General features: G+C 38.5%; 1 protein-coding gene across 4 annotated transcripts in view; it reads left to right on the top strand.

The window, feature by feature from the left end:
* Positions 1–14912, top strand: part of STAT4 (signal transducer and activator of transcription 4) — a 94036-nt gene extending 79124 nt beyond the window's left edge. For 2 of the 4 annotated variants that reach the window (XM_049887714.1, XM_049887717.1), the window contains 10 exons: positions 845–928; positions 5195–5293; positions 7821–7956; positions 9583–9632; positions 9878–9972; positions 10257–10393; positions 10969–11160; positions 12575–12641; positions 13016–13124; positions 14617–14912. In XM_049887714.1, the coding sequence (XP_049743671.1) occupies positions 845–928; positions 5195–5293; positions 7821–7956; positions 9583–9632; positions 9878–9972; positions 10257–10393; positions 10969–11160; positions 12575–12641; positions 13016–13124; positions 14617–14643 (996 nt within the window). In that variant the 3' untranslated portion in view covers positions 14644–14912. The remainder of the gene's footprint in view (positions 1–844; positions 929–5194; positions 5294–7820; positions 7957–9582; positions 9633–9877; positions 9973–10256; positions 10394–10968; positions 11161–12574; positions 12642–13015; positions 13125–14616) is intronic. The other 2 variants (XM_049887715.1, XM_049887716.1) reach the window with 2 other exon arrangements.
* Positions 14913–15642: the final 730 nt, after the last annotated feature.

Raw genomic sequence — 15642 nt, 5'->3', positions numbered from 1 at the left:
ATGAATTTCTTTTTCTTCTTCCTTTTTTTTTTTTTTGGTACCATCCCTCCTGGAACTCTTTATCCTCCTGCTCCAATATGGACTGGTTGTCCTCTGATGCTGTTGTACACTTGGTTTTTTTGAAACTCCCTTCCACCAGCATCCTGGGTAGCCCTTCCCTTATCCTGACTGTCTCTCAATGCTCTTGTGCCCAGCCCTCTTCTACTCTCCAGCCTCAGAGGAGCTCAGTGCTTCCAACCCCTGGGTTCTGAGGCACATTGGACTCTTCTTGTTACCCTCATTCCACGCTTCCCCGCTGGTCACTCAGGGATCAAGCTTCCAATTTTACTTCGTGGGAAAGTAAATAAAACTCCAGCTGGTACTTTATTGGAGTTTCTGGAGAGAGTAGAGGAAAATGCACATATTCAGCCACCGTGTTTAACCAGGAGAAAGTCTTGCTTTCTTTTTAAACAAATTCATTATGACGCCAAGACCTGTTTCTATTATAAACACACATATATGGCTTGTTTTTATTAAAATTTGGTAAATCAAAAGGGTTAATTTTCAAAAGTTAAAAGTAAACAAGAATGACTTGTCTAAATTTCAACTGATAAAAATATACTGGAATTTTAAAAGCCAGAAATTATCTTATGTCTAAAACACATAAAAATCATTCTGTTTGTGGAAATGAAGATTTTTTTCCAATCATGTATATACTTTAAATAACTTTTAAAACAATAAGAGGGAATATTTTGGGGCATTTATTTTTATTTAAAAGTTTATTAATATTTATAGAAGCAAGCCTAATCATAATAGATAATGAGTATGTGTTTGTAAGATAACAATACATTTCTTTCTCCTTTAGGGCTCTCACATGGTGACTGAAGAGCTTCATTCCATAACCTTCGAAACACAGATCTGCCTCTATGGCCTGACCATAGATTTGGAAGTACGTGTTTCAAGGAACATCTACTACTTACCAATAAAAAAATAACATTGGGGAATTGGGCAGTGTTTATAGATGAAATCTCAGACTATCGCAGGCTTTATACATTCCCTGGTCATTATTTTTGCTTTAATTTAGAAAAGCAACATGTCAAATATTCACTAAATAGTCAACATACTTTTCTGGTTAAATTACTGTTTTTGTTGTTGTTAGATGCTGTTGGTCGGATTCGACTCATAGCAATCCTATGTACAACAGAATGAAACACTGCCCAGTCCTCACCATCCTCACAATTGTTGCCATGTTTGAGCCCATCTTTGTAGCCCCTGTGTCAATCCGTCTCATTGAGGGTCTTCCTCTTTTTCATTGACCTTCTATTTTACCAAGCAGGATGTCCTTCTCTAGGGACTGGTCTCTCCTGATAGCACATTCAAAGTACTTGAAACGAAGGCTCACCATCCTCCCTTCTAAGGAGCATTCTGGTTATACTTCTCCCAAGACAGATCTGTTTGTTCTTCTGGTGGTCCATGGTATATAAAAAATTCTTCACCAACACCATAATTCAAAGGCATCAATCCTTCTTCGGTCTTTCTTATTTGTTGTCTAGCTTTCACGTGCATATGAGGCGATTGAAAATAACATGGCTTGGGTCAGGTGCACCTTAGTCCTTAAAGTGATATCTTTGCTTTTTAACTTTTTAAAGTGGTCTTCTGCGGCAGATTTGCCCAGCACGATACGTCCTTTGATTTCTTGACTGCTGCTTCCACGGGCACTGATTGTGGATCCAAGTAAAATGAAATCCTCAAAAACTTCAATCTTTTCTCCATTTATCACGATGTTGCTTTTTGGTCCAGTTGTGAGGATTTTTATTTTCTTTACATTGAGGTGTAATCCACACTGAAGACTGTAATCTTTAATCTTCATCAGTAAGTACTTCAGGTCCTCTTCACTTTCTGCAAGCCAGGTTGTGTCATCTGCATATCACATGTTGTTAATGAGTCTTCCTCCAATCCTGATGACGAGTTCTTCTTCATATAGTCCAGCTTCTCCGATTATTTGCTCAGGATACAGATTGAATAAGTATAGTTAAATGATACAACCCTGACTCACATGTTTCCTAACTTTAAGTCACACAGTATCCCCTTGTTCTGTTAAAACAATAGCCTCTTGGTCTATGTACAGGTTCCACATGAGCTCAATTAAGTGTTCTGGAATTCCCATTCTTTGCAGTATTATCCATAATTTGTCATGATCCACACAGTTGAATGCTTTTGCATAGTCAATGAAACACAGGTAAACATCTTTCCAGTATTCACTGTTTTTGGCCAAGATCCCTCTGACATCAGTAATGATATCCCTTGTTCCATGTCCTCTTCTGAATCTGGCTTGAATTCCTGGCAGTTCCCTGTCGATGTACTGCTGCTACTGCTTTTGAATGATCATCAGTAGAATTTTACTTGTGATATTAATGATATTGTTTGATAATTTCCGCATTCTGTTGGATCACCTTTCTTTGGAATGGGTACAAACATGGATCTCTTCCAGTCAGTTGGCCAGGTAGCTGTCTTCTAAATTTCTTGGCATGGATGAGTGAGCGCTTCCAGCATTGCATCCATTTGTTGAAACATTTCAGTTGGTGTTCCATCAGTCACTGAAGCCTTGTTTTTCACCAACGCCTTCAGTGCAGCTTGGACTTCTTTCTTCAGTACCATTGGTTCTTAATGATATGCTGCCTCCTGAAGTGGTTGAACATCAACCAGTTCTTTTTGGGAGAGTGACTCTGTGTATTCCTTCCATTTTCTTTTGATGCTTTCTGAGTTGTTCAATATCTTGCCCATAGAATCCTTAGATATTTCAACTCTTGATTTTTTCTTCATTTCTTTCAGCTTGAGAAATGCTTGAACATGTTTTTCCCTTTTGGTTTTCTAACTCCAGGTCTTTGCATATTTCATTATAATACTTTGTTTTCTCAAGCTGCCCTCTGAAATCTTCTGTTCAGCTCTTTTATTTCATCATTTTTTTCCATTCACTTCAGCTATTCTATGTTCAAGAGCAAGTTTCAGAGTCTCTTCCAACATTCATTTTGGCCTTCTCTTTCTTTCCTGTCTTTTAATGACCTTCTGTTTTCTTCATTATGGAGTCCCTGATGTCATCCCACAAGTCATCTGGTCTTCAGTCATTAGTGTTCAGTGTGTCAAATCTACTTCTGAGATGGTCTCTGAATTCAGGTGGGATATACTCAAGGTTGTACTTTGGCTCTCCTAGACTTGTTTCAGTTTTCTTCAGCTTCAACTTGAACTTGCCTATAAGCAATTGATGGTCTGTTTGGCAATTGACCCCTGACTTTGTTCTGACCAATGACGTTGAGTTTCTCCATCATCTCTTTCCACAGATGTAGTCGATGTGATTCCTGGGTATCCCATCTGGAGAGGTCTACATGTATAGCTGCCATTTATGTTATTGAAAAAGATACAATGAATAAGCCGTTGGTCTTGCAAAATTCTGTCATATAATTTCTGGCATCGTTTCTGTCACCAGGTCGTATTTTCCAACTACCAATCCTTCTTCTCTGTTTCCAGCTTTCAAATTCCAATCATCAGTAATTATTGATGCATTTTGATTCCATGTTTAACCAATTTCAAATTGCAGAAATTGTTAAAAATCTTCAATTTCTTCATCTTTGGCATTAGCGGTTGGTGTGTAAATTAGAATAATACTTATATTAACTGGTCTTCCTTGTAGGCTTATAGGTATTTTGCTATCACCAACAGCATTGTACTTTAGGGTAGATTTTGAAATGTTCTTTTTGATAATGAATGTTACACCATTTCACTTCAATTTGTCATTCCTGGAAGAGTAGATCATATGACTATCCAGTTCAAAATGGCCAATACCAGTCCATTTTAGCTCACTAATGCCTAGGATACAGATCTTCACGCATTCCATTTCATTTTCGACGACTTCCAATTTTCCTAGATCCATACTTCGTACATTCCACCTTCCGATTATTAATGGGTGTTTGCAGATTTTTCTTCGCATTTTGAGTCATGTCATATCAGCAAATGAAAGTCCCGAAAGCTTTACTCCATCCACAGCATCAAGATCGACTCTACTTTCAGGAGGCAGCTCTTTCCCAGTCTGTATTTTGAGTACCTTCCAACCTGGGAGGCTCATCTTCCCACACCACACCAGACAATGTTCCGCTGCTATTCATAAGGTGTTCACTGGCCAATTTTCTCAGAAGTATATCACAAGGTCCTTCTTCCTACTCTGTCTTAGTCTGAAAGCTCCACTGCAACCTATCTACCATGGGTGACCCTTCCAGTGTTTGAAATACAAGTGCCATAGCCTCTCACATCACAGCATCATGCAAGCCACCACAATACGACAAACTGACAGAGGAGTGGTGGGGTTAAATTATTATAAAAGATAAAATCTCATTGGTATTATGAATTCAATATGCATTGAATAATCTGTTGCCCAGTTTGCATTTTTTTGTTGTTGTTTGTGTTTTTTTGTTTTGTTTTGTTTTCATAGGTTCCTTCCTCATCTCTTTTCCCTAAATCTATGTTTTCATGAGCTAGTAAGTTCCCTAACTGGGTATTTTGCTATCCACAAGAATCTAAGGCCTGTTATTGGGAAGGGATTACTATAAATTGGATTAGTTTTCCAGGCTAGTCTGTAAAAGCCTGTTTATTCCATAAGATAGGAAACTATAATACCAGTAGTACTAAGTTGAGTTCTACAGCAATGGATCGGGGGCACTATCTCACAAATGTGTTCCAAAATTGCTTACCTCTCTACCTTCTACAATTAAAATTCCCATTTCTAGTACCGCTGACATTATTTAGGTGTTAGATCATAATTTGAATATATTGACTCAGCCCAGAGAAAACTTAAAATTAGGTTTGTAATGTACCTTTTGAAGAAGATAGTTGATAAGTTACTTGAATTTCTAATTAGTTGCATTTGTGGCAGTGTGTGATATAATACAGCATAAATGTTTAAGTGATGCTGGGGAAGATAATTAGGAGAATCAGACTGAGCACTCTGAAAGGATTCGTGTTCTTCATAGCTCCTTTCTTTCCTGAACGATGACTCCTACATGCTTAATAAAGTTCCAGGTACCTTCACAGTCAATTTAGTGACCAGGGCAGTGGGTACATTACAATTGAAGGAGTAGGTCTGATTTGAGATGGTCCTTTAGAGAAGAGGGTCAAGTGTAAGGTATGACTACCTATAATAACTATACTTTTTTTTTTTAACCAGACCAACTCATTACCTGTGGTGATGATTTCCAATGTCAGTCAGTTACCTAATGCTTGGGCATCCATCATTTGGTACAATGTGTCAACCAACGATTCCCAGGTAGAGTCTCTATTCCCATTCCCCCCACCCCCACTTTAATTCTACTTCATTTGTTTTTGTGTCAATAAAATCCATCTGCATCAGAGATTTTTTTTTTTTAATTTTGGCATGTCTTTGTGGGTGGTTTTATTCCTGAACTTCAATATTTTTAGTTGTATGAGTCCCCTCTAATGTGCTAGTTAAAGTAGTATGTTCTGATGTAGTTAGACCCTGAGAGAGTTCTGGCCAGCCTATGTGATAGACAGATATTTATTATTTCTGAAGGATTTGTTACCTCCCATCTTTGCATATCACAGACAGTTCTAGGGCCATCCTGTGGCTTTGCTTACTGGGCTATAGAGAGGCAGCTTACACCAGAATTGGATATCTGACTGCTGTGTTTACCTCCTTCCCACTATTTCTGGCCCCAGCTTCTCCATAAAGGTTGCTTTACAAAGGCACAGAATTGGTTTCCAAATAAGTGACTAGAGTATTCATCAACCTCACCTAACTACACTCTGACAACACAAATTTCCAGAGTTAATAATAGATCAAATCTATCCTAGGTTGGCGTAGTGGTTAAGTGCTACGGCTGCTAACCAAAGGGTCAGCAGTTCAAATCCACCAGGCGCTCCTTGGAAACTCTATGGGGCAGTTCTACTCTGTCCTATAGGGTCACTATGAGTCAGAATCGACTCAACGGCGCTGGGCTTGGTTTAGTTTTGGTTATCCTAGGCTCAAACTGGGTTTTCATGCCATCTGGTGGTTATTTGAGACACTGACCCAAGCAAGCAGAGGATAAACAATCTTCTTAAAAGTTAATGAGGGAAAAGGGAAGGGCAAAAAAGATGAGTCAGAAAATGGTGCGCTTCCCCTGCTTCTCTCTTATAAAGCCTCAGCGTGTTGTGCTGGAAACACCAAGGTCTAGAGAAAATATGTCAAATGTAAATAACAACATTTCTTCTTAATTGAAAGCAAACTCTCCCTTCAGAGAGAAGAATTCTTTTACTTTACTCTCCAGCAGTAAGAACCAAGCCATAATGAGTCAGCTTGAAGTGTTTCTTCCCTCTAAATCCACGTTCTTAACAAGGAAACATGGAAAATGACTCAGCGCTATTTCTTCTCATCCGCCGGTGCCCCGGCATCTGAGACAGATTAATTGCAGAGTGGAGGGCTGCACAGAGAGCTCAGCAGGCAGACAGGAGAACAGCACTCACTGGAGGACTGTCATGGTCTTTACATAAAAGAAGAACCAATAGTCTTGAGATTAAATGTCATTCCCCATAAGGAGGGACACCTGTTCAGAGTTCTTCATCCAACTCCAGGGCATAAAAAGGGAAATGAGATAATCCTCTGTTCTCCAGTCTCAGAGCAGAGTACTGCATTTTAGCTCTCTTCAGAATCCTTCTGTAAGAAAACCACCAAGGTCTTCACACTGACCGTCTCTGAAGGTACCAGATTCGACTCTGCTCCAGGAAGAGGAGTCTTGATATAGCCCATAGATGCACCAGCCTTGTTACAGAGCCCAGCTTTAATAACTAAGTCTGCTTTGTCTTTTTAATTCTATTCTGTTTTGAAACCTAAGCTCCTAGACCTTGATTATATTCTGTGCATTCTGGTTATTTATCCAGACACAATTCTTGGGTTCAAGGAAAACTGCCTCCCTAGAAGTTCTTTCTCTCCCTTCCTCCCCTTCCTAAACCCACTCTTTGTTGGATGCTGTGTCCTCTTTTGTTCTTACCTTCTGAAATCTCTTGAATCAATTCCCCTTCTTGCTGCTCAGCTTAGCTCAAACTCAGTAATGACTTTCTCCAGGTACTAATCTAGATTTCTCAATTCTTCTCCTCCTTCCATCTCATCATCTTAGAACACCTTTCTTGGCTTTCACACCTATCTGCTTTCCAGCAGACTGGGACCAAGTCTTCTGTTCCACCATTACTAACTAAGTTTCTGGCACAAACAACCTTGTTTTCAGTTGATCATACATTTCTTGTCTAGAGCAAAAAAAAAAAAAGAAAAGAAACGACTGCCATATATCCATAAAACAGGAGCCTGGGGTTAATCATAAATTCATATTGCAGGATCACCTTCCTTAGCCTGGGACTTGCTTGTTTCTTGCTCTTTGGGATGCTTTGTCTGGTCAAGTTATAACTTGTGCCAACTTATGATAAACCAATTAAAGAACATGATACGGTTTTTTGTTTGTTTAAGATTAATACTATTTCAGAAAAGAGTATCTGCCCAACTTTTTGTTGAATAGTGTTAAGAACTTGTATGAATTGATTATAGTCAATTTTCCGGCGAAAGTTAAACAAAGAGATTTCAAATGACTATTTCAAGGATAAGATGGAATCTGTATAAAATTAGTCTCAAGGAACAAGGAATTCTTTGGAAATAAAATCAATCTTAAAAAGTACAACAGAGATGAGACTGTGTTCTGTATTATGAACTTAGGTTGGCCTAAAGAGTTTAGATCAGGAATCTTGTGTATTGAATTATAGTCTTAGTGTGATTAAGAAGTATAATCATCTTCACAACTCTATTGCAGAACTTGGTTTTCTTTAATAATCCTCCATCTGCCACTTTGAGTCAGCTCCTGGAGGTGATGAGCTGGCAGTTTTCGTCATATGTTGGTCGTGGTCTTAATTCAGATCAACTCAATATGCTGGCAGAGAAGCTTACAGGTGAGAATTGGTGGACATGGAGGACTTGCCCCTGTTTTTGGTACCTGAGTATTTTAAAGAACCAGGATGGCATTGCCACAATTAATAATGACTGTTACAGTTTATTGAGTGCCTACTATGTTGCACAGGGCTAAGTGCTTGCCCTATATTATCTCTAATTCTCACAAAGTTCCTCAAGTCAGAAATTATTCTGTCCATTTTCTACTGAGAGTCAGAGGGTAGGTGACTTGCCATACTGCGGCTAGAACATAGCAAAGCCTAGGCACGGGCCCAGGTGTGCCCAATTCTAAAACCTCCTCTTTTCCATTCTGTACAGCAGTCTCTAGGGCGTTCTAATGTCATTTCCACTGAATATGACATGAAACCTTTAGTGGTAACTTGGTCTTTTGTATTAATATTATGATTAATATTAACCAACTGGAAAATAGTGAATTCCCCCACCAGGTCCGGGAAATTTAATGGAAATTCAAAACTACCCGGGTAATACCCAATTCTGCATAGCAAGAACATTGTTACAAAGAAAGTTTCAGGTTTGACTCAGATTTCTAACATTTGCAAAATAGAGCCATTAGTACTACATGTGCTAACTATAGTCTAAGCTTTTTTCCAAAAGAATTTTAAAAGATATCTGTATTTTGACAGGCCTGGGGTAAACACAATTGAGCACCCAAAAAAGAGTTAAAATTGGGTCAGTACGCATTTTTAGTTAAAGTAGGGCCAATGAGGCATTTGAGCAACAGTAATAAAATCATGTGATTAAAGTTTTGACTTAATGTGATTCTGGGTGGCCACTTGCATCTACCCTTTGGTCAGTAAGTAATTAAAGAAATCAGGGCTTTGGAAATATTACTAAATTTACTTAATGAAAGTATCCTTTTCAGTCCTTTTTTAATTTATAAACCACAATATGTAGATATTCAATAAATATTTATCAGTGAATAAAGCTTTAAAATAGGGTAGTAGAGATAGCAACCACATTCTTTCAGATCTTCATCAAATTATCCTTATGATGAGTATAACTTCCTTAAAATTGTAGTTAGGAACTCTGGTATCCTTTCACTGCCCTGCGTCAAAACAGTTAATGGCTCCTTAAAGCCTAATGGAATGTAGTTAATTTTTTTCATCTTAATAGTCAAGACTCCTGTTAATCTGACTATGCATAAAAAAAAATGCATAATTTATACAAATTAATTGTGCAATATTTATTCACCAACATTAGGTTACTCTTACCATCTCTTATATAAGCCATGTTCAAGTCCACCGTGCCTCATCCTACATTATTCTTGCTACCTGGAGTGCCCCCCTCTCTCCCTTCTGACAATATATATTCTACCCATTGATGGAGGTCTGGTCCTAGAGACCCATCCTCTTCCTGAAGCTATCTTTAGTTCCTCCATCTAAAGGATTCTTGCCTAGATAATAAGAGCAAAAATGGTATCTTATATTTTTCTTCAGAGCAAAAAGTATATCTTACATTTTTACTGTACACAGTACTAAGTACTCTGCAGACCCAAAGCAGGTACTTAAATACTTGAAAGGGAGAAAAATAGAAAATATCTAAATTGAGCACAACATTGAAGAGTCTGATTGTTTAACAAACATCTCATTCTTTTGTTTTCATTTTAGTCCTATGTAGCTACAGTGATGGTCACCTCACCTGGGCCAAGTTCTGCAAGGTACAAACAGGGGAAGGGGAATTTCTTTTAGATACTCTTTTTTTTTTTTAAATATAGTGCTCCTTTCCAAGCTTCCATATCATAATCTGGAGTTTTGAGAATTTCCTGGATAAGGATAATTATAAAAAGAAACTCTAAAGTATTATCCCACTTAAAGGAAATATTTCACTAAATAATGGAACTTGAATTATTATATCAACGTTACTACTGATATAATCATTGTCCTAACTTTTTTATTCCAATAGGAACATTTACCTGGCAAATCATTTACCTTTTGGATATGGCTTGAAGCAATATTGGATCTAATTAAAAAACACATTCTCCCCCTTTGGATTGATGGGTAAATTATAGGCTATATTTTCCATAAGAGTTATAGGTTCTTATTTTTCTGTTGTTGTTGGATTTTACATTTCTTTCTTTTTCCTTCTAAGCATGTTTAGTGCCATAGGAAAAAAATAGTTGTGGTTTCTTACATTCTTCATAGAGTCTTAATATTTATATTAATAGTACCATCACCATTTGATCAACTATCAAAGCATAGTCTTTTTTTGTGAATGAAATAAATGTAAATGCAATAAATTATAGTCTTTAATCAGGTAAAACTGTGTATCATTTTATTTTTAGGTATATCATGGGCTTTGTTAGTAAAGAGAAGGAACGGCTCTTGCTAAAGGACAAAATGCCCGGAACCTTTTTATTAAGATTCAGTGAAAGCCACCTTGGAGGAATAACTTTCACCTGGGTGGACCATTCTGAAAGTGGTATATGCTCACTACTGTTTATTCCTAAGAATTGGGTATTCTTGGGTTTGGTTACTGGATTTGAGTTTTCCCACACGTTGTTCTGTTGATGTGTTCAGTGAGTTTGAATATTAGTTGCTGCAGTTGTCCCAAAACAGTTACACATAAATTTATCACAGCCTGTGTGGGCGCCCTCTATCACATGAATAATCTGTGCTGTCTAGACTACAAGTAGCCCTGGTGGCTCAGTGCTGTCTAGACTACAAGGAGCCCTGGTGGCACAGATTTAAAGCACTCCACTGATAACCAAAAGGTCGGCAGTTCGAACCCACCAGCCGTTCTGCAGAAGAAAGATGTGGCAGTCTGCTTCTGTAAAGATTTACAGCCTCGGAAACCCAATAGGGCAGTTCTACTCTGTCCTGTAGGGTTGCTATGAGTAAGCATCAGCTCAACAGCTGTGAGCATGGTTTTGGTTGGTCCAGACTACAGAAGGTCTGGCATTGTTTTAAACAAGGATGTGAAGATAATGTGGGCAGGAAGAAAGGCCACCAAGAATACAGGGACTTGGATCTTTCCCTGCTTTCTGTTTTTTCCAGGAGAAGTGAGATTCCACTCTGTGGAACCGTACAATAAAGGCCGGTTGTCTGCTCTGCCATTCGCTGACATCCTCCGAGACTATAAGGTTATTATGGCTGAAAACATTCCAGAAAACCCACTGAAGTACCTATATCCTGACATTCCCAAAGACAAAGCCTTTGGTAAACACTACAGCTCCCAGCCATGTGAAGGTTAGGTTCTTTCTGTTTACGTTTGTTTGTTTGTTTGTTTTCCTTAATATTTTGGAAAACAACCTAATAGTAGAGCAAAGTAAATGAACTTCCTCTTCTTATGTTTACTTTGATCTTTATAAAACCTAAAGGGCATGTGGAGGTCAAAGCTGTAGAAACAAAGTGGTATGTCAGCAGTTCCTGGAAGGGGGCCTCTGAGGCTGTGTGACACAAGCAGAGCAGTAGCCAGCAGCTGCAACCAGACTTCACAACGGCTATAGGGCCTTTTCCAGCCACTTGGAGACCTTCAGTTTTCTCCTTTGTAAGACAGGAGTGGCACCGATTTTACAATGATTAGAAAGCTTTTAAAAGTAAGGCAAGTCTTTATTTTTGCAAAGGAAGCTCAGGATTTATAAGTTTTATATTTACCTTACTATAGTTTCACAACTAAGAGAATATTGCTCATTTGCTGGGGAGGAAGCATGGAGTCTGTCCTTCATTCCCTGCTCCTAGCCTATCAGTACAAAGTACTGATGTGCCTGTCTTTCCTGGCTATATCCTTGGGGCCTAGAGCAGTGCCTAGCCAAAAGAAGCATTCAGTAAATATTTACTAACTACACAAAAGGAGGTTCATGAAATTAGCTCTAGAATTTTAATATAAGTCCACCATTCTGTTTCTTTAATGAAAAGTAGATACAATCCATAAATATCTACATCCATAGCAACTAAATCTACGAGTACCATTTTGTAGAACATCCTACAGTCGTCACTCACAGATGGTGAGTGACACTCTACTTCATTCACCCTGAAACAAAAACAAAACAAAGGATAACTGTAACTTCTAAATGACCCTCTACCTCTGATTAAATGAAATAACAAATGCTAATGTAATAAATTACAGTTGGATAATTGGACCAAGGACCAGTTCAACATGGTGCAATAGAAAACTGTAGGGAATGTTCCCAAGGTGAGGTTTGTAGACCATTACTACTACAGTGGTACTTTTAGCAACACTATTTGATATCTGCGCTTCAAAAAATTTGTGTAATCACAAGATTGATTGATGTCAGTTTTAATAAGAACTCAGTTACTATAAATACCCCCAATACCTGAATAAATCAGTCCTTATAATCAAACTTGAATTGGAACATAGAAGACAAGTAATATAATTGATCCTCAATTTTTCTCACACTTTTTAGAGACATTTGCAATGTGAAGAAGTTAGGGTAGGCCTGCCAAGGAATTTGCTTTTCTCTTCTTTCACATTTTATGCTCATCTAGGAGACAGTTGCATCTATTCAACTAAAAATGTTTACGAGTCACTAACCTGTATTATCTCTCTTTTAGCATTGCTTTTATTTTTCTAGACTTTTTTTTCTAACTTTGTCCATAATGTTGATAATATTTTTCCCAACAATGTGTCTTTCTTTTCCAGTTTCCAGACCAACAGAAAGGGGAGACAAAGGTTATGTTCCTTCTGTTTTTATCCCCATCTCGACAATGTGAGTCATCTTAGTCACATATAAAATGTTTATTATTAAATTTACAAAAGAAAAGAAACCTTTCCTATAGGAAATTTGAGGGTAGAGCAGGAAATATATAACTGAGAATAAAGCATTTTTAATGCTCAACCTCCCATTTCTTTTAATACTTAAAGCTAGTCTTTCCACAGTGTATTACAACTAGTATGATAAGGTTGCCCTTGTATATGCCACATATTACAAAGCAGGTTGAATGCTCTGATATCAAATGATGAATTAGGCATCTCAGTGTCACAAATAAATGAAGCCCTAGAAATGAGTTTCTGAGACAGTAAGTCACTGTGAGCTATAAATTTTAAATTCTTTTCAAAAATGTACCTTGTTATCTCTTTAAGCCGAAGTGATTCAACTGAGCCACATTCTCCATCAGATCTTCTTCCCATGTCTCCAAGTGTTTATGCAGTGCTGAGAGAAAACCTGAGTCCCTCAACAATCGAAACTGCAGTACGTTCCCCTTTTTTTTCCATTGCTGCTCAAGGGCATTTCCAATGAAGCAAAGGTGGTGTGTGAATTGAAGAGGGCAAAGTTCTGCCTGAGCATAGGAAAGCAGATTTCTTGGAACAAATTCATGAGCATAACGCAAGGGGTATCCGTGAAGTCCTTTGTACTGCTGATATTACAAACATTGAAAGCAGATCCCTTCACCTGCTTGAACTGTTTCAACTTCTTTCCAGTCAAAAGGACAAATATTCCTATATTGACTCAAAACGCTTTAAGCCTACCTCTTCCACTGACCACTCTTCACTAAGCTGTCCACGTTAGCAGACAACACATGGTTAAGAGCTCAGACTGCTAACCAAAAAGGTCGGCAGTTGGAATCCACCAGCTGCTCCTTGGAAACTCTATGGGGCAGTTCTACTCTGTTCTATAGGGTCACTATGAGTCAGAATCGACTCAATGGCACACAACAGTTTAATATTTATTTTAGCAGTTCAAGCACCAAAACATTCATTTTCTTGATTAATTGCTGCTTGCAGTGTTAATCCCTGGAGCCTCTTCAAGTAGTAAATGAATAGCAGTCAATAGCAGCATAATAATACTCTTCTGAGAACTGGGTCATAATCTCGAATGCAATAATCTTATTTAGGATGCCTCATATTTGTTCTTATTCCCAATACTGTCAAGAGGTTCAAACCCCCAGTTTGCATGAGGATGACTCATACTTGAACATACATCAGAATAATAGTATCCAGGAGGGACTCTGAGCTCCAAGAGATTTGCCAAGTGTGTTTTAGTCCTTTTCTTGAAGATTTCCAAGGATGGAAAATTCATACTCTCCTTTGATAGTTTATTCCAATGTTATACCCCAAAAAACCAAACCCACTGCCATGGAGTCATTTCGGACTCATAGTGACCCTATAGGACAGAGTAGAACTGCCCCATAGGGTTTCCAAGGCTATAAATCTATGGAAGCAGACTGCCACATCTTTCCCCTGGTGGGTTTGAACTGCTGAACTTTTGGTTAGTAGCGGAGCACTTAACCACTGCTCCACCAGGGCGCCTATATTCCAATGTTAAAACAAACAAACAAAAATCCTGTTGCTGTGGAATCAATTCCAACTCATAGAGTAGAACTGCCTCCTAGGTTTCCAGGGAGTGAACTGCTGACCCTTTGGTTAGCAGCCTGAGATCTTAACCACTGTGCCACCAGGGCTCCTAAATCACTACGCTATTTATGTCTAACTGAACTTTTGTTAACATTTTGCACTGATTTCCTCATTATGTTTTTGGTAGGATGAATAGGCTTTTTTTCTTAAAACAGCTTCCATGTACTTGAAAGATGTCTTTTATTTTAGACTGACTGACCCCAGTTACTTTTGTGAATACCTAGTCATTACTTGGTGAAAGACTCTGGATTGTTTATTAGAAAAAAGGATGTTTACCCAACTGCAAAATTATAGTTTCTTCAAAGATTATTTTCATTTTTCAATTTTAGATGAAGTCTCCATATTCTGCTGAATGACAGAATAAACTCTGACACTCAAAAGAAGGAAGCCAATGAAAAAGTTTAAAGACTGATCTTTACCAACAACCAAATCATGTTTCTTCAGCTTTGTAAATACCGGGTTTCCAGGAAATGGTTGAAGCCTGAAGCTCTCCTGTCACTGACAAAGCACCCCCATTTGGGAGTGTCATGATTGAAATGCCAAATACCAAAGCTTCAGATAAACTTGTGAGATAAGATCACTTTAAGAAACCAGTGTTAATATCAATATAACTATTCACAGGAGACTCCTTTGTATGTGTCTGTTTCATTTCTGATTGGGTTTCTTAGGTGTTACGTATGAATTTGATTCTAGGAGGTATGTGTTAAGATTTTAGGATAGGTTAAAAATAGCAAAGCCATACCTTCATTACTCAACCAGCAGGAAAGCCTAAGGAAACACCCAAATAAGCCAATGTCCTGAGTTCTGGCAGGTATGAGTCATCATGTTAGATCCAAGATGGAAGTAATGATAGGGCAGCAACAGCAGCAAATCACAAAGCTTCCAGGGGTGAATTATGAAGCCTCCTGATTGCCATGTCAACACTGTCCCAATGAAACACTACAGGGCTCAGAGCTGCTGGTGCCATCACCAGGGATGCCTCTCCTAATAGAAGGAGGTATCCAGAGTACCCCTTGGTGGTGTGTAGGGGAAACTGAAAGGAGACCAAAACCAAAGCAGGTGTCTTAGTCATCTAGTGCTGCTATAACCCAAATACCACAAGTGGATGGTTAGAAGTCCAAATTCAGGGCATCAGCCTTCCAGAGGAAGGCTTTCTCTCTTTGGCATCTCCAGAGGAAGGTCCTTCTCATCAATATTTCCCTGGAATAGGAGCTCCTGCATGTAGGAACCCACAGTTCAAAGGACATGCTCTGCTTCCAGTGCTACTCTCTTGGTAGCATGAGGTCCCCCACTCTCTGCTTGCTTCCCTTTGGTCTATTGTGAGATAAAAGGTGGTACAGGCCACACCCCAGCGA

The sequence above is a fragment of the Elephas maximus genome, chromosome 6, assembly GCF_024166365.1.
Source record: "Elephas maximus indicus isolate mEleMax1 chromosome 6, mEleMax1 primary haplotype, whole genome shotgun sequence".
NCBI lineage: Eukaryota > Metazoa > Chordata > Mammalia > Proboscidea > Elephantidae > Elephas > Elephas maximus.
Note: the sequence above shows the minus strand (reverse complement) of the source record. Positions and strands in the feature narration are given on the sequence as shown.